General features: G+C 44.3%; 1 protein-coding gene across 1 annotated transcript in view; it reads right to left on the bottom strand.

The window, feature by feature from the left end:
* MUSK (muscle associated receptor tyrosine kinase) overlaps positions 1 to 23,419 on the bottom strand; it is a 53,088-nt gene that overhangs the window by 7,135 nt on the left and 22,534 nt on the right. Inside the window, exons 6-15 of the mRNA XM_061455124.1 lie at positions 19,963 to 20,087; positions 16,688 to 16,847; positions 15,226 to 15,232; positions 11,958 to 12,224; positions 7,188 to 7,363; positions 6,742 to 6,765; positions 4,381 to 4,469; positions 3,878 to 4,037; positions 1,826 to 2,015; positions 1,311 to 1,502 (exon numbers count right to left, since the gene is read on the bottom strand). Coding sequence (XP_061311108.1) covers positions 1,311 to 1,502; positions 1,826 to 2,015; positions 3,878 to 4,037; positions 4,381 to 4,469; positions 6,742 to 6,765; positions 7,188 to 7,363; positions 11,958 to 12,224; positions 15,226 to 15,232; positions 16,688 to 16,847; positions 19,963 to 20,087 — 1,390 coding nt within the window. The remainder of the gene's footprint in view (positions 1 to 1,310; positions 1,503 to 1,825; positions 2,016 to 3,877; positions 4,038 to 4,380; positions 4,470 to 6,741; positions 6,766 to 7,187; positions 7,364 to 11,957; positions 12,225 to 15,225; positions 15,233 to 16,687; positions 16,848 to 19,962; positions 20,088 to 23,419) is intronic.

Here is a 23,419-nt window from a genome sequence, read left to right as displayed (position 1 = left end):
CAATTACAGGCTCAGCATCTGTGATTCTTCCACTGCACACCCTTCAAACTTTTTTGGTGTGTTATTCTTCTGTGTTAAAGAAAAGCGTGCCTGCATTTATTCCATTAGAAAAAAGGCATCCCTTCATAAGAAAAAAAATCCATCCCAGCCAATGAAAATCTTTCCCTGCTCTTTAATTCATTTAACACGAGCATAGCTCATTTCCTAGCAGGTACATCAACGGCATAATCATAAACATTAAAAGCATCTGTAATTATGACTGCTTTTTTCAAGGACAGTCCTTTGACTTTGAAGTCAATGGGAGCAGTTCCACCAGGCAGGTCTTGGTCTGTGGTGGGACTCTGCCACTCCCCTGTTCTTTTGAGGGCATCATACACAATTCCAGATATGCTACAAAATCAGCCACATCCCAGATTTGTTAACAGTACAAGACAAAGAAAACTGTCCTAAATAAACATAGAACTGGACAGTCTGTCCACTTCCAGGAATTTGGGGATGGAATTTCCCAAGGCACCTAGTACTGACCAAAAACTGTTCTGCAGAAATTACGGACACTGCCCAGGTTAACAGGACACCCTCCAACCACCTCAGTCCAGGCAGGACTAGGTTTATCGCTGGGTTTTTCAATTAAATATTTTTCACATTTGAAGAAGTGCATGACCTCACCACCCATGAGATTTAACAGAACTGGGATCTCATCTAATACCTTAAATTTAAAACAGGCAACAATAGCTGCAAATTCCAAGAATATTGAGCAACTAAAAGGGGACGCTCACACACACATGAAAAATTGGCCTAAGTGGGTTGGGTTTTTAGGGGATTTTTGGTTTGTTTTGGTTTTGCCATTGAATCAAATTGAAACTGGGTCAGGACCTAACTGGAGCATGACACATTGCCCTCTGTGGTAGTTACTGGCCAGTGTTGGCTTTATAACAGAGGACACAACACACTGAGTGGGAAATGCAAGGATTTCACAATAAATCACATGTCAGAAGCAATACTTTTGGCAAAAAAGAGTGGTGATAAATTTAGCCAAGTTTTTACACCACACTTTCGTATTCAAGTAGAACATTATATCTACTAGAGAGAACAAAAGAGTCATTTGTGACAAAAGTTTAGCAAATCACACAAAGCAATGGACAAGAGAAACAGTAACTTAAGCTTGAGTGTATGATTTGGTACACATGCATTTGATCTTGGTTTGAGAGAATGAATGAACGAATCATTTCCAGTGCCCAGATAAAGCAGTTGCCTGATTGCAAATTCTTCCCTGGTACCTCCAGATGAAGACTCACACCCAAGCCACTTACCTTGCCTGGAAGACTCTCCCAAATGCTCCTTCCCCAATATCTCTTACATATTCAATATTATTCCTGGGGTATTCCAGGCTGAGCAATTTTGGATTGAGGAGAAGGGGTGTCCTTTGGTACATCGGGTTGGGATGCAGCCGGTCCAGAAGGAGTTCAGAGGGCAAAGTCGTGAGCGTTGGTGTCTCTGACTCTCTGAAATGATGGAGCAGTTTCCAGTCAGTATGTGCATAGCCCTCAACCAGCAGATACCTATCTATCTGCATCTTCTCCAGGCTGGTTTCTTCCAGGATGGAAAAGGGAGGTGCAGCAGGGCTGTTGAAAGTCTTACAGCAAGATATCATGCCATGTCCCAAAAATAGCCACTAGGCCACAGGGACTAACCAGGGCTTGCACTGGGCTGTCATAGGCAAAGGGAGGACTGCTCCCACCTAACAGGCATTAATGGGACTATGCTCTCAGAAATAGACAAGCCCTCTTTCAAAGCAGTATTTGTTGCCTCAAGTCCTCAGGTTTACCTTTTTTTGTTTTTCCACTGCTTTCGCTGGCGGCAGCAAACCAAGGTCACAATGCTGAGGATCATGACCAAGGCAAAGCTGGAGATGATTGAGATGATAACAGTCATGGAGTATGTAGGGGAAAATGGAAGAGGAGGTGGCAGATTTGGAGTCTCTCCATTTGGTTTTCTTGTTCCTAGTGCTAATGATGCTGTAATGCAAACAAAACCAAAAGGTTATGCTTCTGCCAGTTTATAGGACTTTTTTTAAGAGGTATTCATGGAGACAACCTAATAAGAGAGCTGGGGGTGCTGGCTGACATCTGGCTGAACATGAGCCAGCTTGTGCCCAGGCAGCCAAGAAGCCCAACAGCATCCTGGCCTGTATCAGCAATAGTGTGGCCAGCAGGACCAGGGCAGTGATCATCCCCCTGCACTCAGCACTGGTGAGGCCGCATCTTGAATCCTGCATTCAGCTCTGATCCCCTCACTACAAAGAGACATTGAGCTGCTGAAAAGGGCCCAGACAAGGGTAATGATAGTGGTGAAGGGCCTGCAGCACAAGTCTGATGAGGAGCAGCTGAAGAAACTGGGTTGTTTAGTCTGGAGAAGGGAAGGCTCAGGTGGGATCTTATCACTCTCTACAGATACATGAAGGGAGGATGGAGAGAGGAAATGGTCCGTCTCTTCTCCCAAATAACAAGTGCTAGGACAAGAGGAAATAGCCTTGAGCTGTGACTGGAGAGGTTTAAATTGGATATTAGAAAAAAATTCTTCACTGAAAGGTGCTCAGGCATTGGAACAGGCTGCCCAGGGCAGTGGTGGAATCACCGTCCCAGGAAGCATTAAAAAAAGTGTAGATGAGGCCCTCAGTGACATGGTTTAGAGATGAACTTGGAAGTCCTGGGGTAATGGTTGGACTTGATGATCTTAGAGGTCTTTTCCAACCTAATTGATTCCATGGTTCTATGATGTCCTGAGAATTACTGACATCACAGATACAACCAGATGATTGCATGAGTGGACCATACTTAGGGAAGCCTGGTTTGCAGGAAGCAAAACCTGTTTTGCTTACCAAATACAAAAACTCAGGATTGGCAAAGACCAAGACACGGTTCCCATTGAGCTGGTAAGGAATGTTTGCAAGATACACAGATAGGAACTCACATATGATGGTCTCAACAGTATTCAAATATAGTAATGTCTGCAGTGGGAAAGATCAATGATCTGCAATGTGGACCACAATGTATCATGTGTCCTGAAAGGAATCTTCAGTGAGGAGTGTAATACCAAGTAAGTACACAGTGATACTTTCCTGAAATATCCACTTGCCTCCAGCAATTTGTGTCTTGGTGACCTTACGGGGCAAATATGGCAAATGAGTGTAAAATACATTCAGCTGTATAATTAAAAAAATAATAATATTAATGTAGACACCTGCTGGGTACTTTCTGAGACACTGCAGAAAATCTATCTGCACATGAAATGACTGAGAACAGAAAGAAACTGAAATCATTATTTTTAAGGCCAGCTAAACAGCAGCCCTGCTCTCTGCAAGCATTATTGTCTTACTTCCAAACACTGCTGTCCAGAAACTGTGCATCTTGGATTAAATACTTTTCAAAAATTATTCTATTCCTTGGAAAATAAATAACAGAAAGACTTAAGTCCAACATCACAGAGAAAAGATATCTTTTCCAGATTTGTTTTTAGTTAGGTTTGGTTTTTTGTTATTGAAAAAAATTGCCAGAAGAAAAACAACCTTGGAAAATAGCCCCAAACCTTACCTTGTCCTCAAAACACAGTGTGGCAAACCCGTTTTTCACAATACCACAGGAAATTTGATTTTATCATTTGGCTTTAACATAATATGGGGTAAGGAGCTCAATTTGCCTATCTTCATAGTCATTTAAGGTGCATCTTACATCTTCTGGTTAAAGGTGCTGAGTGAATCTATGCGAAGAACCAGGACTGACTGAATCCTGAACATGGGACAAACTGGTGTGGTCATGATGTAAATGCTTTGCATGGCCCCAGACAACAGTGACAGAAATCATAAACTGTAGTTGCCTACCATCTCCACAGGGAGACACATTGCAGTATTCCCAGGTCACGGATGGGTCTTTTGTGTAGCACCAGGGACGGTCCTTCTCACCACCTGGATTGCGGCAGTAATTCTCAGCATCAGACAGCTCAGGGAAAACTTGAGGAGTCCTCCTGTGCAAATGGGGAGCCTTGAGGAAGGAAACAAATTGGATTATTGTTTCAGTATAATTTTTTTCCTGCTGGTATTAGCAAAACAAAACCAAACAAAACAAAGGAGCAAAGAAAGGTTGAGGTAAAACAGCCTTTCAGTGGCCTGCCAGAATAACAGAGAACACGTTCTGCCACAGAAAGGGGAACTTGCAGACTGAAATATGAAGAGGATGTGAAGCACCAGTGAACTCAAGAATGAAAGCAACCTATCTGCTGCTCAGCCCTTCCACTGGAACTGGGCTGCCCAGCTCTGGGAAAGTCTTAGGAGAAGCAGACCTTGAGCATGGGTCTCCGTTCAGTAGGTCTCACACTGATGCGCACCTGGTCACTCCACTTCTGGCAGGGAATGCCAGAGACAGTGATGTTGGCCCAGCCGTGGTAAAACTGTCCATTGCCGGTGTAGCAAGTCCCTGGGGAAAAAAAACAAATATGGGGGTCAAGCATCTCAGACCATGTCAGCAGCAGGGACTCACAGAAATATACTTCATGTCATTACATAAGAGCACGTGGCAATCAGCAACATATCTGAAGTGCACATAAGGACCAGGCAACTGCAGGCAGGGAACTGCTTAGCCTCCTGTTGGCACGCAAATGGATTTTGAGATCAACACATAAGATCAAATCTGGTAAAACTCCAAAGAGGGAACTGTAGCTCTTTCAGATTGAGGAAACAGGCCGTGCACCTGTGATGGCTGTGCTGCATTTACCCAGTTCACAGCCCTTCCACACTGGCAGCGCAGAGCACAACCACAGTGAAGCCATCCATGCTATGCCAAGACAGAAAGCAAATTGCAGCAACAATTGCATGATTTCCAGCCTGCACTCTTACAGGGGCCCTAGCAGGAAGACATCCAAATTCCTGGGACAATAACAGAGAGCTGAGATTCATAAATTCCCATACTGGTATACCTCCTCCCTGCCTCTGGCTTGTCTTCTTAGATTGAATGTTTGGGAAAAGCCTATGGTTTCCAACATGTGTTCCCATAGCCCAGGGCATCCAAACACCTCAGTAAAGCAGTGACCATTAATTTCATGAGCACACTTAACCCATCACGAACACAAAGTAAAATGCTCAGACTTGGACTCCTTTTACTGATACATAAATTACCATGTTATGCCTCACATCTGCAACAAGCTAACAACCCCCACATGGCCAGCACCTACACCCTCTTCTGGGGGGTAAAATCTTCTAAAGCTGCCCTAGTACACAGCTGTTTATCTGAGCCCATCATTTTTAAATGTCTCACATTCAAAGGCAAAGCAGTGCCTGAAACCTGCCTCATGACTCAGCTAGTATCCAATATGAGAACAAATTTTGCACAGATCTGACATAAACTTTGTTGTAACACCTTCAAGGAGCAATGTGGAGAGGTTTAGGGACAGCAGCAACATTCAAGAAGAACCTCTGAGTCCTTGGAAAATGCAGGTGCTGTTGTACATAGTTTTGCTACAATGAGGACAGAGGGAATAACAAAGGTGGTCCAACTGAGTTTAATGAATAACTTTGATGGACAAGCTAGCAAATGGTTACATTTATGCTCCCAAATCTTTGTGCACATAACAGTGCATCCAAAGTAAAAAAGAGGGGGAAATATCACAAGAATGTTGCTGTTACATCTTCTGATTCATGACCCAATAGTGTACACCTGTGCAATGCCACTCTGGGAAAATACTGTGAAAGCTGACAAAAAGGTGATACATTTACAAAGGAGAGAAAGACCATGTCCTGAACTTGCAAACCAATGGGCTGAAACCAGCCCGTGACTGCACCACTCATTTGCTGGCATTTGTCCCTTTTGCTCCCTTCCCCAGGGAGGGGATGGCTGCTGCTGTGGGCTGTAAGCATTAGGCATGATGCTTGAATGCCCATGGGGCACTAAAGAACTTGTCTCCAGGTATACAGCACTTGGTGCCTGGGGGTTGGGTGGCAATGTAGAGCCAAGTCCTTCCCAGGAAAGTAAATTCCATGAAACTCTCAGTTTCACTTTTTCACTTTCTCCCTCCATGCAGAAGGTGCCTGCCACACCAGATTTGCAGACCTCGCCTGATGAGAAGCATGGCAGGAGTGAGGTTTTTCCTTCTTCAATCGGTCAAGTTCAGTGGCTGAGTTTTAAAACTGCAGTTGCATGTCAGTTGGAAAAGCTGTATTTGCATGTTTCAACCAGGACCAGCAGCAGGGCAGGAGGCTGACTGAAGTCACAGCAGCACTGTGGGGGGTAGCTGGATCTCATCACTGGTCTTTGAGGGTAACACGAGAAACAGACATAATTCAGAGCTGATTGGAGCAAAGTGCAAGGCCAGCTTGATGTAGGTAACCATGGCAGTATCAGTAACAGCACAGAAGGCTGGGATGTATCAAAAATACTAAATATGGGTAAAGCAAACCTAGAATGAATGGGTAGAAAGAAGGGAAAACAGCTGAAAGGGAGGGTACCACCTAAAAGCACCATGCCTCTCTAACAGCCTTCAGCAGTTACCATTCTACTTTCTTGCCAGGCTCTGTAGAGATGAGAATGTGTTTCCCCATACCTTGGATGTGGAAACTCAGGCATTCCTTGGTAATAACCTGAATCCATCCAGCTAGGACCAGAACAAAACACAAAAATGCTGTGCAAGCTGCATCCTCAGCAAAGAACATCATGCCCATCGCTAGAAACATAGAGCCTGGAGAAGTCTACTTACTGGTTATATTCTCATTCGTAAAATCTGTAAAAAGACAATACTTGACGTAAGGAGCGGTTGTCCAGGATATGACATAACTGGGTGCTATCTCAGGAGCATACTATGGGAAAAAGTTCCCTCCCACCAGTGCTTAAGCAGCTTGCTTCTTTGCAGTGGCACCTGAATGGCAATTTTGCCATCATTAAGACTGATTTTGGCAATGAGATTGTTATGACCTTCTCAATAAAGAGCTAGGCTTTATTTACTTAAGGGATTTTTTTTCCTCACACTAGTTGGATGTGACAGGCAAGCAGCCAATGAAGCTGTCACAGTTCTATCCACAGGCACTGGTAGGAGTATAGCCACCATCACCCTTTCCTTTAGTTGTAAGTTATGGATCAGATCTTTCCCCCCTCCCTCACCAAGAGCACAGTTCTCCAAACAATGGGAAGCATGTGCCACCTTACCAAAGAAAGGGATGTGGGCACAGGCACTGGGGTCCTGGTGCAGGCTGGGCAGCCTGTTGCATTCAGGAAGACTTAGCGACATCAGCCCTGGCTTGTAAATCCCCTTCTGAGTGTTTTCCTCCATTGAGAGCCATTCCTTAAAGCAGTAGAGATCCTTTACAGCAAGGCAATTCTCTCTACATTATTTTGCAAAAAACAGTGAAATATAGTAGTCAATGGCTGGATAACAATGGTTGCACTTAGAGTTATGTGTGCAGGGGTTATGCAGGCTGACAGAAATCCATTAACAGGGTTATGACTTTAAGCCAGTCTGTCTGGCTCATAAACCATAAAGGAAACTCTGTATAAAATGCAGCAGCTTCCTATAGGAAACCTACAAAACTACATTTTTAATGAAGCAGGGTTATGCTCACAACGCATATCGCAGTCTGAGAGGAGGTCATTCCCATCTTTTCCTACAGATGTATTGACATCTTCTACTAATAAACACCATGCCCAGAATCTATCTTAGCATTTTTTAGTACATTTTGAAAATCTCACCTGTCTTCTGTAAATTGTACACTAAAGTGTCATCTCATAAAGACAACAGGTGAGATGCAGTTCTTAATCTCCTTGAACTATTTGCCTGTGTTTTTAATCTCACAGAATCATCCATCTAATTTTCTTTTTCTCTCCACAGAAAACTTTTAGTTCCTTTTTCATCTGTCAGCTGTCTGCAGCAAAGCCTTTACAGTGCCGGGTAAAACCAGAGACCTAACTGTCTCCTACCTAATGTATTACCTCCATAACAATGTGAAACATTTATGGACAAGAAGTGGGGGTTTTCGATTCCTTAACTGTTCCTTGGATCAGAAACTGCTAGTAAAGAAGGCTAAGTCAGAAAAATGTGCTCTATAACAAAAAAAAAAAAAAAAAGGGGGGGGGGGGGGAGGGGGGAACAAAAAAACGCAACAACTGTACCAAACTGGTAAATTTGAGGATTTGTTGCATTACTCAATTTATCAGTGATTTACTTATTTATATACTCATTCTTGAGAACCTTAGTTGCAAAACCAGCTTTGAGATTATGTGCAGAGATTGCTTTTGCTGAGCTCAGCTGAAGCCTTTTGCTGATCCACATTCTTTCCAACCACCACACACCAATGAAGAGAAGAGTCTCTGGGGTTCGTGGTGAAGATTTTAACCAAACTCATCACCTGATGGGCTTATACAACAGTTTGGGGAAGAAGAGGTGGCCATGAGTTTCAATGATGACTAACAACACTGCAAACCCCCTTAAAGCACCTAAAGGATGGAGGCCATTGGGAATTCTACCATGGCAGCAGTAATGGATGCCCTTCAAGTCTGCAGGCTGAAGCCATCAAACCCCAGCTGCACTGTGCTTTGTTCCAGCCAGTGCTGGTTCAATTCTTCCTCATGTCCATGAAAGCCAGAATGCAGACAGACAGTGTAATTTACCTTTTTCATCTTAAACACGTAGAAAGGGAATTAATTTCTGAAGTGAATAGATATTTAGCTAGAGAAATGAGAAAATCTTGCATATGAAACACTGGCCAACATGGGAGATCTGGATTGCAGTAGCTTCCTTCACTCCTGAAGCCTTAGTATCCTTACACAAGTCCTTTATTTGGTATGTAATTGCAAAATGCAAAAGACCATTCCTCTGCAATCCTGTCCCCTCTAATGCTAAAGGCAGGTTACCTTCACCCACAAACCCATCTGGGGAGCATTGTGCGGCAGCTGGAGGGAGGGATGGTCAGCCTCTTTGAGCTGTGTTCATACCATTGTTATAACACTTAATCCTGAGCAGCAAAAGCTTGATGAGATCATGTGTAAAGATTACTTCAGATTATTTTTAGAAATTTTATGTCATGTAAGTGACAGACAAACAAAGAACAGTGGCAGCAGAAGATGACAAATGGGCCAGTAGCATTTTAGGGCCAATAAAGGACTGTTTAAAAAGAGGTGGGGACACAGACACCTGACCAAAGTGAGACATTTCCCAACACAAGACTGTTCTCTGCAGCCTAGTCACTTCATATCAGCAAAGATTGAAACAGAAATTGAGAGTTTTTCTGTCACAGCTTCTTTTCACAGAAACTGCAAATGGTAAAAGGCAGATATAATCAAGAACTATGAGATGAGACATCATTTTCCCTCAAAACTAAGAAAACACTGATTTTAATCAGACTGCATTCTAATTTACATTAAGTGAAAATTTTTCCATGCTTTTTTCTTCCGCTTGACTTCATCTTGTTTGACTCCCTGATTATTTTTATAAAAGCTTTACTTGTTCTATCATTGGTATTCTTGTTAGCTAGCTTCCAAACCAATAGGAACATTAAAAACTATATAGGGAGATAAAAAATGGTGCAGAGAATAAAAAACAAGACGAAATAAAACCACACAGAAATACGTTAAGGTGAATATGTACTTCAAAAACTGGGAGAATCCTCCAGCCTCTGAGATAGTTAAATTCTTACTCATGAAGCATTTCAACTGAAAACTGGTGTAGTCTGGCCAGTTTCTGCGGAGAAGTATTAAATTGTCACTAAAAAGCAGATAAGACAATTGGAAAGTAACCAAGATCATCTGAAAAGTTTTCAAGAGCCCCTAGAGGTCTCAGCTGTTCACATGAACCTATTAGATATCTGAGTTATAAAAGCAAGTATTGGGTTATGGTTTTGGAAGACCTGTTGTCCAGCTGATGTGCTCTGGAAACTGGAAACAGGAAGGATGCTATTTCAGGGCTCTTGTCATGAAGAAAGACACACTTAAATCTACATTAAAATCATAGGGGGAAATCATTAAAGTGGAAAACCATAACGTTGACTTGTGGATTTGAAGAAAGATGATGCCAGGCAAGTCCATTAAGATTTAGACATTTGCAAATGCTGTGCCTGTTAGCGTGAGATTGAGTGCAGATTTATGCTGATTTATATCACTCTGACTTCAGAAGAGTCCCAGAAGTACAGGCCTTCAGTCAAATCACTATAAGCTCTGGTCCTGCAAGGCAGCTTAGGAGCAGGGGTAGATGAAGCCAGACCCAGATCCCACTGAAATGCCTTTTGGAGTACTGTGCAAAATCTTTAGCTGACAAATGTGCTGTGCATGTGTGGCTCAAATATAAATACTGTCACAGATTTTGAAAAAAGCCAGAGAGATCATGTACTACAGGGCACAGTGACAAAGACCAGAACAACAAGGTGGCAGGGAGGAGTCTGCCAGCAAAAAGCAGTACTTGGCTGCATGATTATCTTGCACATACTCTTCTTTCGCAGGATATTTGCCACTACTGTGCTGGCGGAGGAATACTGAACTGCGTAGAAACCAAATAGAGAACACAATGTATTGTCAAGCTTTGCACTGGGATTTTCCTCTGTGCCTTTGCTTTAGAGATATTAATGCAGGTGCAATCAGAAAGGTATCAACTAAAAGACAACATGCTGCTGGTTGTTCTAAAAAGCCCCTACATAACTGGGAAAGTAATTGCCAGTAGACTACATCTTTCCCAAGTCCAGCTGGCAGCATGCTTGCCATGTTTGCGGAGAAGATTTGTGATTTAGTTGAGACACTGCAGTTTGGGCTCTCCCACTGAACACGGACCTGAATAATCTGTTTTAAGATGCAGTTCAAGGCGAAACCAGAGCAAAGCACTGCACTTATGCAGACGTGTCAGTTGCCTAAATGTGAAATGGGTAATGACCAGACAACATTCCTACAGGGGCTGAAAATGGATCGGTTGTGTTAGGAAACAGAAAGCTTCACTCTGAGACAGCATATATGAACTGTCCTTTGCAAGGTACACCAAGCAATCATGGTTCTGTTATAGTTCAGACTAACAGAACCTGGGCTATATATATTTAGTGCTTAAGGAAAGATGAGGAGCAGAAGCTTCAGAGGCCAGAAAAGCAAAAGTTATGAGCAGAGCTTGGAAAAACCTGCTTTATTCTAGTCTGACAAGTTGGAGAAGATTAAAATTTCACTGCAAAGTAGGAGGGAGGAAACTCATTCCACCATCTGGCCATGGTGGGAGGACAAGTAGCAATAAGGGGAGGGTTGCTCAAGAGGTTGTATTGTGAGGGAGCAGTGTCTCAGTGTCTCTCTCACTGGGACCTATTGCACAGACACCTGTCGGCAGTATATTAGCTATAGTGGGAAATGCTCTGGACTCCTTGGAGCTCTGTTTCGAAGCACATTTTCTGTGTATGGGAGGACATAAGAGCCAGATGGGAGGTTTGGTTTAGCAGGTACAATTACACTGGCAGTGTCTGTGATATCATCTTTTTATGTTTCATCTTCATTGTTGTGGGAAGTGCTGAATGATTAGTTTATTGCCTTGGACAGATTTGTTGCGCACACTGTGACTATATCTAGTCAAAATTCTAAGCAAGCAATTACTTTTGATAATAATAATGAGCACATACTGACCTAGTAAGATTTAATCAATAGCAATATATTAATAATTTTAATCAATTATGTCATTCAAATGGATATTTCTTTTCAATACTGTCTGCTAAAAGCCTGATATAACACAGACATCTGGGCCTGAAAGTCGGTCAGTACCCTAGCAATGAGCACAGAGACAGCTGCATCAGGTCATCTCTGTGTATACAGAGGAGAGAGCAAAGGGAAAACGCATGCAAACCTAGAGGGCCCAGTTTCACTCTGCTACTCCAAGTCTGGACAGACCCTCACCACTCCCCTGCTGTCTACACATCCCCAAGAAATAAAGTGAAAATGAGCATTTTTTATTTTTTATTTATTTACCTGCACATTGGTTTTGGAGCTGGCCCAGCTCCTGAGGGATTGCACTCCTGGAAGATGTAGTTACACAGCAGAGACGCAGCAGCCGGTTGGCAGAATGAACTCACCATTTTCAGTTCAGTCCAGGCAGTGTGCACAAGCAGCTCTTGGGTCTCCTCTGGGTCAGCATAGGAGGAGTTGAAGAAAACAAGAGCATCCTTTGCCAAGATACCACTACACACCTCACCTCTGTACATGCTGCAGTAGCCTGCATCACCCTTGTATAGCTTGCTGTAAGAGACAAGACCATACACACAAAGTAAGCTCACGGCCCTAAACACCTGCAAAATAGGATGCCTAGGCTCTGTTTTTGAATAAAGTGGCATCCGTAAGGCTGGCAGGGGGCAGAGGAGAGGGTAGATGTTTATAATCACTAAAAGCAGCTAATACCATTGAAAAATGAGACTTCTGCAAGGAGTGCAGGGCCCTCCTGGTAAGCTCCAGGGCTGAGGTTCTGGTCAACAGTTGCTAACAGTTAAGGTGGGCAAAAAGACTGAGCTCTTGTGCACAGCCATGACCTAGCATGGCCTTTTACCCTGCCCTTGGCCCTAATGGGGAAACATTTTGTTTTCTTGCTTCCCTGCAGTAGAGATCAGCTGCTACTTGCTGTATACCTCTGATAACTCAGGATTTCCTGCTCTGCTGGCTGGCAACAGTTTAATTTTGCATTGTCTCAATGAACAGGAGCCAGGTGAGTCGCACCCAACATACGCCAGGGAATTCTTCACAAGATGAGAGCAGCCAAGCTCCTGCTTGCCTGTTCTCAGCTCCTCCACCCCTCCTGGCCCTGAATCTTTTCCATTCACATTTAGGTGGGAGACATATGGCACAGGCCTCAGCACTTTTCCTTCTGGTGCTTCCCTATAAGGTATATCCTCTCCTTTTTTCACATCTCCTGCCACAAAGCATGGGGCAAAACTATGGCAGAGCAATAAAAAGCAAAGTAGGACTGGCTTCTTCATGGGCTATTTATTTATCTTTACCACATTTTTTACATCTAAAAGGAGGCAGCTCTCATCCCTCCTTTCTTCCCCACAGCCATTGGAAGGGTGCAGCAGCATGAGGGCATGAAAAGGTCAGCTGTTCTCCTAGCAGCTCCCATGACTGCCCTATGGCAGCAAAGCCTGTGGGCATGGACATGCTCTCCACTTGGGCAGCCTGTGGCGTGCTATGCCCTTTGTATGGGGTGGAACCTGGAAAACAGCCTCCCCTGTCAGTGTGGCAGAAGCCAAAGGGGGGGGGGGGGGGGAGAAGGGGGTGCTGAGTGCAGCTGTTCCCACTGCTCGTTCAGTCAGTGCAACTGGAGTCAGGGAGTTCAATTCACAACACGCCAACCATTTGGAGTAGCCAGCAGAGCCATTTGTATCTGTGCCTTTTATTTCTTTTCCTTGGCCAAATAATTGTCCATTGTCAGCCCTGATGGCTCTTGCTGTTTTCCTTGGATGGATACAGGATTATACAGGACACCCAGATTTCTGCTTTTTAGATGCTTCTCTCTGCAGATGATGCTCTCTGGCCCTGGTTTAGTTGCTCTACTTTGGGCTTTATGTAATTTTTTTTTTTTAACTATGATTTTTTCCTATATGTCACATTGGCTAAAAAATACAAGAAGGCACTGATTCCTTGAGCTGGCACTAAAACAGCAGTGATGCTGTGTCACCTGCATCACCCTGTGCTCGATGGACACCCCTTCACATGACATAGGCACCCCCAGCATCCTTCACCACGGCCTATGACATCTCTCTAGCACAGAGCAGGCTTCCCCACAGCTCTTCACTGCCCCCAGCCCCCTGTGTGGTGGCGTCACATCATTGATGTTTTCCTGATGATGCTGTTGTGTTTAATCTGACAGGTGAGTCCTTCCCGTGCTCCAAGAAGCAAAAGATGGCACAGGCATGCCTCGGGCACCTGTGCTGCTGAATTCAGTGAGATGCAGAATCAGCCTGGTAAGAGCCACCAGTGCTAATATTGTATTTCCTCACTTTTAAAAAACCTGTAGAGAGATATGGACCAGAATGGAGAAGCAACAGCAATGTGTTTCTCACAACACCTTGCCAGAGTGGGAATTTCGTGTAGCAAAGGTTGAGAACAACTGCAGCACAGAAGGGCTGAACATTTGATCACTGTTCCCATGTCTGTCACAACTACACAGGTGCAGGTGTAAGGCATGTCTGCCGTTATAATCACGTGGTCTCTAAATCATTTACAAACTTCCTGAATCAATCTTGCAAGCCCCTGTGAGGAAAGCAAGCACCTTAGCAGGGAGCCTGTGTCAGCAGAGCAGCAAAGTCATTTGCTCAGACTTTCTCAGGCTCTGCTCTTTTCTCTGAGGGCCAGTAGTTTCCAGCCCTCCTTCAGGCTAAACCTCTCGTTTTCCCTCAAGACTCACCTGTCAGTGCAGCATGTAGAAATATGCTAGGACTATAAAAAGAAAAACATCAGCCAAATTGTTCAGTACTCAAAAAAAATACTAAGCAAAAGTACATGTCTAACCACATGCAAGTGGCTTTATTCATCCATAACTCTGCTTGAAATAACTATCTAAACTCCTCTTGCTCTAATCTGGTGATCACCAAATAAAAATACATTTTTGTCTGCATACAGACAGTAGTTTAACTTGCATTTAGGTTTTTGCTTTTGTATTTATAAGGCCAGTGAAGTTGTGGGTGTGTAACAGTGAAAGGAATTTACTCCAGAATAGTCTGCCTACTACTGTACTTTAAACACCCTTACTGATGTGTGATCCACCACTTGGTTGATACAAAAACATCCCTCTCTACCTGGGCCCAGTCGCCATTTATGCCTCTATGAAGAAGTCTAGTCTTCCCTTCAGGTGAACCACAGCTACATGCTTGGCATGCAGAAGCCCAAATTAATTAAATCCCCTGGGTTATAAAATCATGGAATGGTTTGGGTTGGAAAGGACCTTAAGATCATCTAGTTCTAATTCCCTTGCTATGGGCAGGGACACCTCACACTAAAGCATGTCACCCAAGGCTCTGTCCAACCTGGCCTTGAACACTGCCAGGGACGGAGCATTTACCACTTCCTTGGGCAGCCTGTTCCAGTGCCTCACCACCCTCACAGTAAGTAAAGAACTTCTTCCTTATAGCTAACCTGAACTTCCCCTGTTTAAGTTTAAACCCATTACCCCTTGTCCTATCACTGCAGTCATTATTCTCCTCCCTGGCCCAGAGAAAATCCCCAGAAAGCCAGAGAAAGTCATTCTTACCTCCACTCTGACAAGATGCACCGGATCCAGGAGTGATAAGCCAGGAGAAAAAAAAAGAAATTGAAAAGATATAAGTGACATTTCATTGCCCCCTGTGAGATGTGAGGATTAAGATTTCCATACAAGATTTTCAGACATCTAAACTGTCTGAAAAAGATGCAGCTAAAATCTGTTCTTATTTCATACTTTCTTGTGAGGAAGAATATTTGGGCAACACTGGATGCTGTGCAGGGAGAGGGATTGAGGTGAAGGAGAAGGATTGCTAACTGCAGTTCTTGCTGAGATGGACTGTTGCACCTTAAACTCATACTTTTACCCTTATACTTTGAGTCCCACTTAACTGGCAGGTAGCACCCTTAACTTAAGGCCCCCATGCACCCAGTACTGCAGGCAGCAGATGGATCAGGAGGGAGACACCAGGGCTGCAGGAGATGGGCTACACCAGCATGGAAAGGTGGTGCTAAGCATCTGCCTAGGACTGAGACATCTCTGCCCTGGGACCCCTGGGAGTTGGGGAAACGCTCCTGTTCAGGTCTGGGGGTGCTGCTCCCCTCTTGCTGAGCACACGCAGTCTGGAGGAGATAAGCGCAGCTTCTCCAGCCAACCTAAAACACTTCTTCCTGACTGCATTTGCAGCTCTGCTTCATGGGGAAAACACTTGGCTTGGCTAAAATCAGAAGCAGGGATGTGAAATATAGTATCAAGCACTGAGTCTCTTAAGGGGCAGAGCTTGCTGCTAGGTTTCAATGCCCAGTGTAAAAAAGGTCATGGTTATTTTATCAACAGAGCAGGAGATGAGGCATAGGGAGACAGGCAGGTGCATACCTGCTTAACAGCAGGACCAGGGCTACCACCCCATGTCTGGAGACCTGGATGATTTCTCTTTCCTCTAACTAAACAGCCCTGCCTGTTCCAAGAGAGAAAGCAGAAGCTGCCACACTTGGTGTGACAAATGCTGTCAGCTAGCACAGACTATTTGTATTTCTCCTCTTTGGATCATCCTGTCCCCATCTGGGAGATGCCCCTGGGCATAGAGGTTACCCCGGACATGGTGAGGTACTGCTCTGACAGCAAGCTTCCTGCTTTCTGAATGCAAAGCCCTGGAGAAGTCAAACTTCTCACAAAAACTATTTTCACCTTGCTGTTAGGTGATACCAAGTCTGGGTCATGGCCATGACTTCCTCAACATGGATGAACTTACCAAGTGTGCTTCTGGGACACAAAGTACACGATGGCATCAAGCATTCAGGAAATGACAGCTGTGCCAGCCTCCCAAGTGTAAGAATGTATGAGGAAATAGACTGGGTGGGGGATGCACTTGTACTTAAATTTAGCCCGCTGCACACTATCTAGTCTCCAAGGCTTTCCCTCCTCCTCCCAAGTACTTCACACCCCTTGGTCTCCACAGCAGGGAAGCGACTGCAAGGGTAAAACAATATTGACCCCTTCTTTCCCAGCATACCTGAAACACTGATGGTTGCTGCAGCTTTGGCAGCTCCAAAAGTTTTGCTGTGTTTGTTTGTGGCAAGGCAAGTGAACAAGCCGGGTCGGGTGACATACACCTGCAATCTGGAGTCAACCACTCTGCCCTTGACATTCTCTGCTACAGATCCTGCAGAAACCTAGGAGACCAAAAAGCCCAGTGCGGTGATATTTCCAACAAAGGCAAACAGACAAACCGAGGGAAAATCTGAGACCCAGCCCAAGGCATTTAAATTGGTAGAGAAACACATAGCAAGTGGATAGAACTGGCAAAGAGCTAAAGCTGCTGGCTTTATTTTGGTGCTTTCATACCAGCTGACTTCACATACAAAAGTAAATGTTAAGGACCCCTCCTATTTCACAAGTCAGCAATAATTTTGCAATTAATTTTCTGTTGCAGAAGGCTGCAGTCTTAGTTTTGGTCATGTAATTGAGCTGAATAATTGCTCCAGGGCCTTTTCTAGAAGACTTTGCCTATTCACTCCTTAATAAGGAAGGGCGCAAGGTAACTTTGTGGACCCTGGCTATAGAGAGGGAGAAAAGAAAATAGTTTGAAAGTTGTCAATTCTGGATTAACATAGCCACTGCCACACTTCCAAAGAAAGCACTCTGGCTCCGGCACTTTGGCAGGTATGTGATAGATTTTCTTATCTCACACCTGCAAGTACGGAAGCGGCTGCAGATGTGGTGATTTTGGCTATTTTTCCAGGTCAGAAATTCCAAGGTAAATTATCTTGGAATCTGTTGATTTTGGCCAGTTGTTCTTAATTTTATCCTCAAGCCTGTTCTGCTCATATGGTATTCATTAAAGTACACCAAGAGTCTACCTTGCAAAGGCAGTAGGAAGGAGCAATATTGCCTGTTCTACCCTTCATCCTGATGGAAGGCATTAAGTGTAAGTCCAGCAAGGTGTGGTTACCAGTGCATCCCACCAGTGCATCCCACCAGTGCAACCTGGCCCTAAGAACAGCGATTTCCTTGGATCATCCTAACAAAGCACTCTACTTACACAACTATCTGAGAGGTCAGAGACATCAATTTGACGTCTCTGGAGGTTAATAGAAACATTATTTTAATGTGATATGTGTTTGTTTCCAAAGGTATTAACAGTGATAATTGAAAAAAACATGAAGGGTATCACATCTTTAATAAGCAGGTTTCTCTCTGAGAAGAAAATATTGAAAATAATGTATTTGTTTTGCCTCACTCAAGATTAGCTTGGAGTTCTCGTGGGGAAATGTGATTGTGGAGAAAGCACTATACAACCAGGCCAGCACAGTTTGCAAGTATTGCATCAGGGATGGGTGGGTTAATGTGCAAATGCAAGGACCATGGATGTTTTTTTGCCTTATGTCCTTTCCAAACAACCATCCTATGATTCTATAATTCTGTTTAGGTGGGCAAGGCTGCTGCTCCTGCAGAGGAGTTTGCATCCTCCTCTTCAAAGACAGTTCAATAGCCTCAGCAGATTACCTCTATTTAAACAGATTAAAGGACAATTACAGGTCAGTGTTCAGCAACCATAATGTTGCAGATACATTGCACCTTTTAATGACACTGTTGCTTGCTTGTGAGCCAGCCCTCAAACACACATGCTCCAGTCCACCAGCTTTCTGACCTGACTTACCCAGAGACAAGCACCATTAAGATCTCCTTGCCATATTTAAAATGAGACAGTCTGGAGCACCACCCTCCTTTGACTGGGCTTTGATTTGCAGACAGGAACGGGGCAGATCAGATCTGACCAGCCAGGCAGTGGCCCTGGGCAAGGACTGAGCATCATCCCACACACCACTCTCTGGGACTAGTGCAGTGGTGGGAGATTGGTAAAGCAAGGGTCTGTGCTCCAGAAATACTCTGCCCTTGCCAGTATCACCAGACTCCCCAAAAGTTTTTTTTCTCAATGGGAAAGAAGTCCTGAATGAGCAACTGCAGTTGTCTCAAAAAAATTATCACCAGAAACTACCAAGGATTTATGGGGTTCTGTGGGAGATGATCTGATCTTTTTGCTGTTCTCCCTAGAACCCTTGAAGGAATATAGAAAATCAGGCCTAATCAGACTGGATTACACTGTAAGGCTTAGAGGTGATATGAAGGCAAGAGAGCTGGCAGAGTAGCCCAGGCTCCTTAATAATGTATTTTAAATATATGGAAGGAGGGGACACAGACCTCTTTCCTGGGAAGGAATTTGAACAAGAGGATTTATTGGTGTTGCTGGACAAGCAAATTAACAGGAATGACCATGGCCAGAAGGACTTGGGGGCTGATGGAAGGTCAGTGAGAAAGAGTAGAGGCAAATTGCCAACCTGCACACAGTGGCTGCTCCACCTCCTCCACAACATTATGTCCTGGGGGTTATCCTTAGACAAGCTGTTAAAAGGCCACAAAGAGTACAAAACATGTCCACCATAACCATAGGAAGACTACAGGAAACCTGTGGCAGGCTCAGGCTGCAGAGCTGCTGTGACTGTGTTGCACTACTTACTCCCAGTAAGGCAATATCAGGTGTCAAGCAGCTCTTCAGTTCAGCTGAAGAGAAGGCATTGCAATAGCCTACCTATGGACATGAAAGCCAGACGAGTTCAAAGCAGGCACCTATTTAGAATGGCCAGGAACATTAGACCACAGAGCAATTTCCTGTGAGAAGCAGTGGATTTGCATGTCTTGGTGCCTGTCACTGAAGGGAGTGTATCTTTCTTGAGGATGGGCTTCTAGCCAGGAATAAATTGGTGACATGCTTCAGCGTGTCACCTAGGTCAGTCTAGAAAATTTCAGATCTATTCATCTGCAAATATGCTGTGCATATATGCTGCCCCACAGGAATTTTGCCTCAAGGCAGTTCGCACCACCTAACTACCTCAGTTTGTGTATTTTGTCAAATAATCAATTTTGCCATGTTATTGTTACCACATTAGAGAGGAAAGGTGGCTGCAGAAATACTTAAATGCACAATGGAGTCCTAGAAACCCTGTCTCAGGGGAAGGCTGCAGGCATCTAAACCATTCTTCACCTCAGGCTTCTCAGACCATAACACTAACCCACGCAACACTCTGGAGAAGGGGGAGAGCTTTGCAGAGGAGAAAACTGTAGCAGGGAGGCGAGATGGGCTCAGCTTGATTGCACAGCAAGGCGCTAAATAAGGCAGGAATAGAAACCACATATGCTGGCTCCCAGCCTTGCGTTTTAATCGTTGGGCTGTGCTTCCTGCTGCTAGCAGCCCTCCAGGGCAAAATGCATGAAAAAAAAGGAACTTACTGCTTTCCCATTTTCCAGCCAGGTGACAGTGGGGACTGGAAGGCCGGTTGCTGAACACTGCAATGTCACCACAGACCCGAAGGTGATATTTTGGGATTCAGGAGCCTTCAGGATTCTGGCAAAAACTGCAGGAGAAGACAAATGTGCTAGTTGAACAACACTGTAGAGCTGAAGCTGTGCTGCCATGGGGATGCTCCTTCCCCAGCAGGCCTTGAAATAAGCCCCGTGAATAAAAGCAGAGCATAGCACAGGCTTCCCGCTGAGTGATAGGTTTTGGGGATGGATGAGGAGGAGAGAGAAAGTGATTAGCATGGGTTTGTTCTGCACCTTACAGACCAAAATTTTACCTCTGGAGGTTTTTACATCACCTGAGTTTGATGCCTCAGAGGATGCAATGTGCAAAAAACTCAAGGGCAAAGTTGTTGGCAGCATGCAGATGGGACAGCTTACAGCAAACACACAGCAAGCTACCATACTGCCCTGCCAAGGGTCACCTCATGTGAAACTTCTTCAAAATCATCAAGGGGGACCATTGGCATGTCACGTACCATGAAATTTAAGGGTCAGATAAGCTCCTCAGTGTGACCACAGTGATTAGAAGTTACCATGGAGAGCTGCAAACCCCAACATCTTCCATGCCACAACAACCTACCCTAAGGGGAGAGAGTCCAGCACTGGGTTTTGGGGGAATGGCTGGCAATGACTTTAGGAAGATACAGTTGCAGGGGGAAATAGGTTTTTAAAGTGGCTTTCCATTTCTACAGCACTTGCTTTCTTTGTGGACAGTTTGAAGACAATCATGCCCTGGCACCGATTTTTTTCTTTTTTTTTTTTGGGGGGGGGGGGGGGGGGGGGGAGGGGGGTGCGGGTGGGGGGATGTGTGAGAAGAAGAACTGAAGTATTTTTGCTTAAAACTTATTTCAGTCCAGAAACACAACTCTGATGGCCTTCACAAGCTGTATTTCAGCTGCTGTACTTGGACTACACAGAGGAAAGCAGACGAGAGAAATATTTTTCAAGTGGAACATTTGAGTTTTGACTCAAACTTTTTAATGGAGATACCTGAATGTCTGTGCAGAAGCAGGCTGAAAACTCTGTACAATTTCTTACTCCAATTTCACCTGCTTAGTGAGTTAACATTTGCTCCCTTCTTTCTGGGCTGCACAGCAGTAACTAGAAATCTCCATCAAAAATTTTATTATGCAGGGGAGTTTCTCTTGGAGTTCTCAGACAAGCATGATTACCATTTTAACCACATTTGCTGTCTGTATGGTTCCCCTTTACTCAGCGCACCTCTTGGCACTGGCCACTGGTTTCTCTCAGGTGGAAATCTCCAATGCAGAGTGATTAGAAGACCAATAAGTGTCCCTTCAGAAAATGAGTATCTGTACCCACTATTTGGTATGATGGAAAGGTTTTATCTGCAAAATTTCAGTTGGAAAAAAAAAGTTATCTGCTTTCCACATAGTCCTTCCACCCAGTCCTGGCCTGGGAAGGGGCTGAGATTCATGTTAACAAAGAGCTTTTGTTCATAGATAGGCAACACTAAGAGTACATTTCAGTGTAGAAACTGTTTTGGCTTAGGAGCACAGCCACTCAAGGGGGTCCTGGGAAGGGGGTTTTAGTCAGTGAAGTGAAAAGAGTGGGAAGATATGTATTATATTCAGCTCCTAAATTGCTCCACCGTCTTCGAGCAGTCCCTCACTGTCAGTGCTTGGTGCCACTTGCTTAAAATCAAAGCAGAGCTGCTTTGGGGCCTGCTGAAACCCCCTCCCCCTCAGAAAGACAGCAGGTACAAAGCTCCACCACTAACAAGGAAAGCTGCAGCCACTGGCCGGGAAGTTTCATCACAAATAATAAGTGAAATGAAAGCTTTGCCTGAAGTTTCATTTCAGGCCATTAACACCAGATGGTTATGAATTCAGCCCTGAGTGCTCTGGGCCAAGCTCATAATTACTTTTATATTTCAGTCAGAGAAATACTAAACTTCTGTGCCTCTCCTGGCAGCCTTGATGTGCATATGGTTCCCACTGAAGCCAGCATGTTAGCTCCCAGAGCCAGAATATGTCCCTTAGTGCTTTTCTCATGCTGCTGCTGGTTTCTTAGTGTACTGCTGGGACCCTGCCTGCCTGACAACCCTCCTGCTCACATCTTGCCCAGCTTCATTAACACCGAGAGAAGTCCTCTAGCAGCACCCTGTTAGCAGGTGCCAGACACAGGCGCGTATGCCCTCCTCTGTACCAGCTGCTCTCCCAAAATCTGTAAGGATCTTTCAGCCAGGAATTAAAAAAGGCACGTTTTGAAGATGATGGTAGTTGCACAAGCAGGGACCAAAGCTACAGGGATCGTGGCAGCTAATCCAGCTCATGCACGCGAAAGCTGCATCCCACTTCCCTGGGTCCTCCTGCCAGCACTAATCATGGAACTAGCTTTAGTAATTCACCACACTGCTGATAAGAGTGCTCATTTGCCAGCCTAGGGAAAGCAAATGGTCAGGCCATTCACACTTAAAACACAAAATACAGGGACTGTGTGCAATTCTGGTGTCCTCAACATAACAAGGACATGGAACTGTTGGAGCAAGTCCAGAGGTGGGTCACAAGGATGATCAGGGAACTGGAGCACCTCCCGTATGAAGACAAACTGAGAAAGTTGGAGGAGTTCAACCTGGTGAAGAGAAAGCTGAGTGGAGACCTCATAGCAGCCTTCCAGTAGCTGAAGGAGGCCTACAAGGATGCAGGAGAGGAACTCTTCATCAGGTATTGTAGTGACAGGACAAGGGGTAACGGGTTCAAACTTAAACAGGGGAAGTTCAGGTTAGATAAAAAGATATTACTCTTTAAAGATATTATTATAATATCCTATTTATATTTATTGTATTAATGTAATTAATAATAAATATAATTAATATAATTGATATAGTAATAATTACTATTATTATATTATTTATATTATATTATCCTATTTATCATTCTTTTAAGGATATTATTCTTTACTGTGAGGGTGGTGAGGCACTGGAACAGGCTGCCCAAAGCAGTGGTAAATGTTCCACCCCTGGCAGCACTCAAGACCAGGTTGGACAGAGCCTTGGTCAACATGGTCTGGTGTGAGGTATCTCTGCCCACAGCAGGGAGGTTGTAACTGGATGATCTTAATGTCCTTTCCAACCCTAACTATTCTGTGATTCTATGATTCTGTAAAAAATCCAGTGACAGCTACTAAGCATTCACATGTTACTTTTCCGTAGGGAAGATATTGCAGGTGTATTATCCAGCACAAGGAGTGACAGCTAGAAAAAAAACCTGGACCCTTCAGGAAATAAGCTGATTTCCAAAATGTCAAAGAATGGAAGTTCCTGCTATCTCCAATGCTACTGTGTGTATTTCTAGGACTTTCAAAGTTGAAGTTGCAGATGTAATACTTTAACATTTCAAGTGCTTACACTTGCATGGATTTT

Source organism: Pezoporus flaviventris, unplaced genomic scaffold, assembly GCF_033815535.1.
Source record: "Pezoporus flaviventris isolate CSIRO_AGI_PZ_B2104156 unplaced genomic scaffold, CSIRO_AGI_Pfla_v1 ptg000018l, whole genome shotgun sequence".
NCBI lineage: Eukaryota > Metazoa > Chordata > Aves > Psittaciformes > Psittacidae > Pezoporus > Pezoporus flaviventris.
Note: the sequence above shows the minus strand (reverse complement) of the source record. Positions and strands in the feature narration are given on the sequence as shown.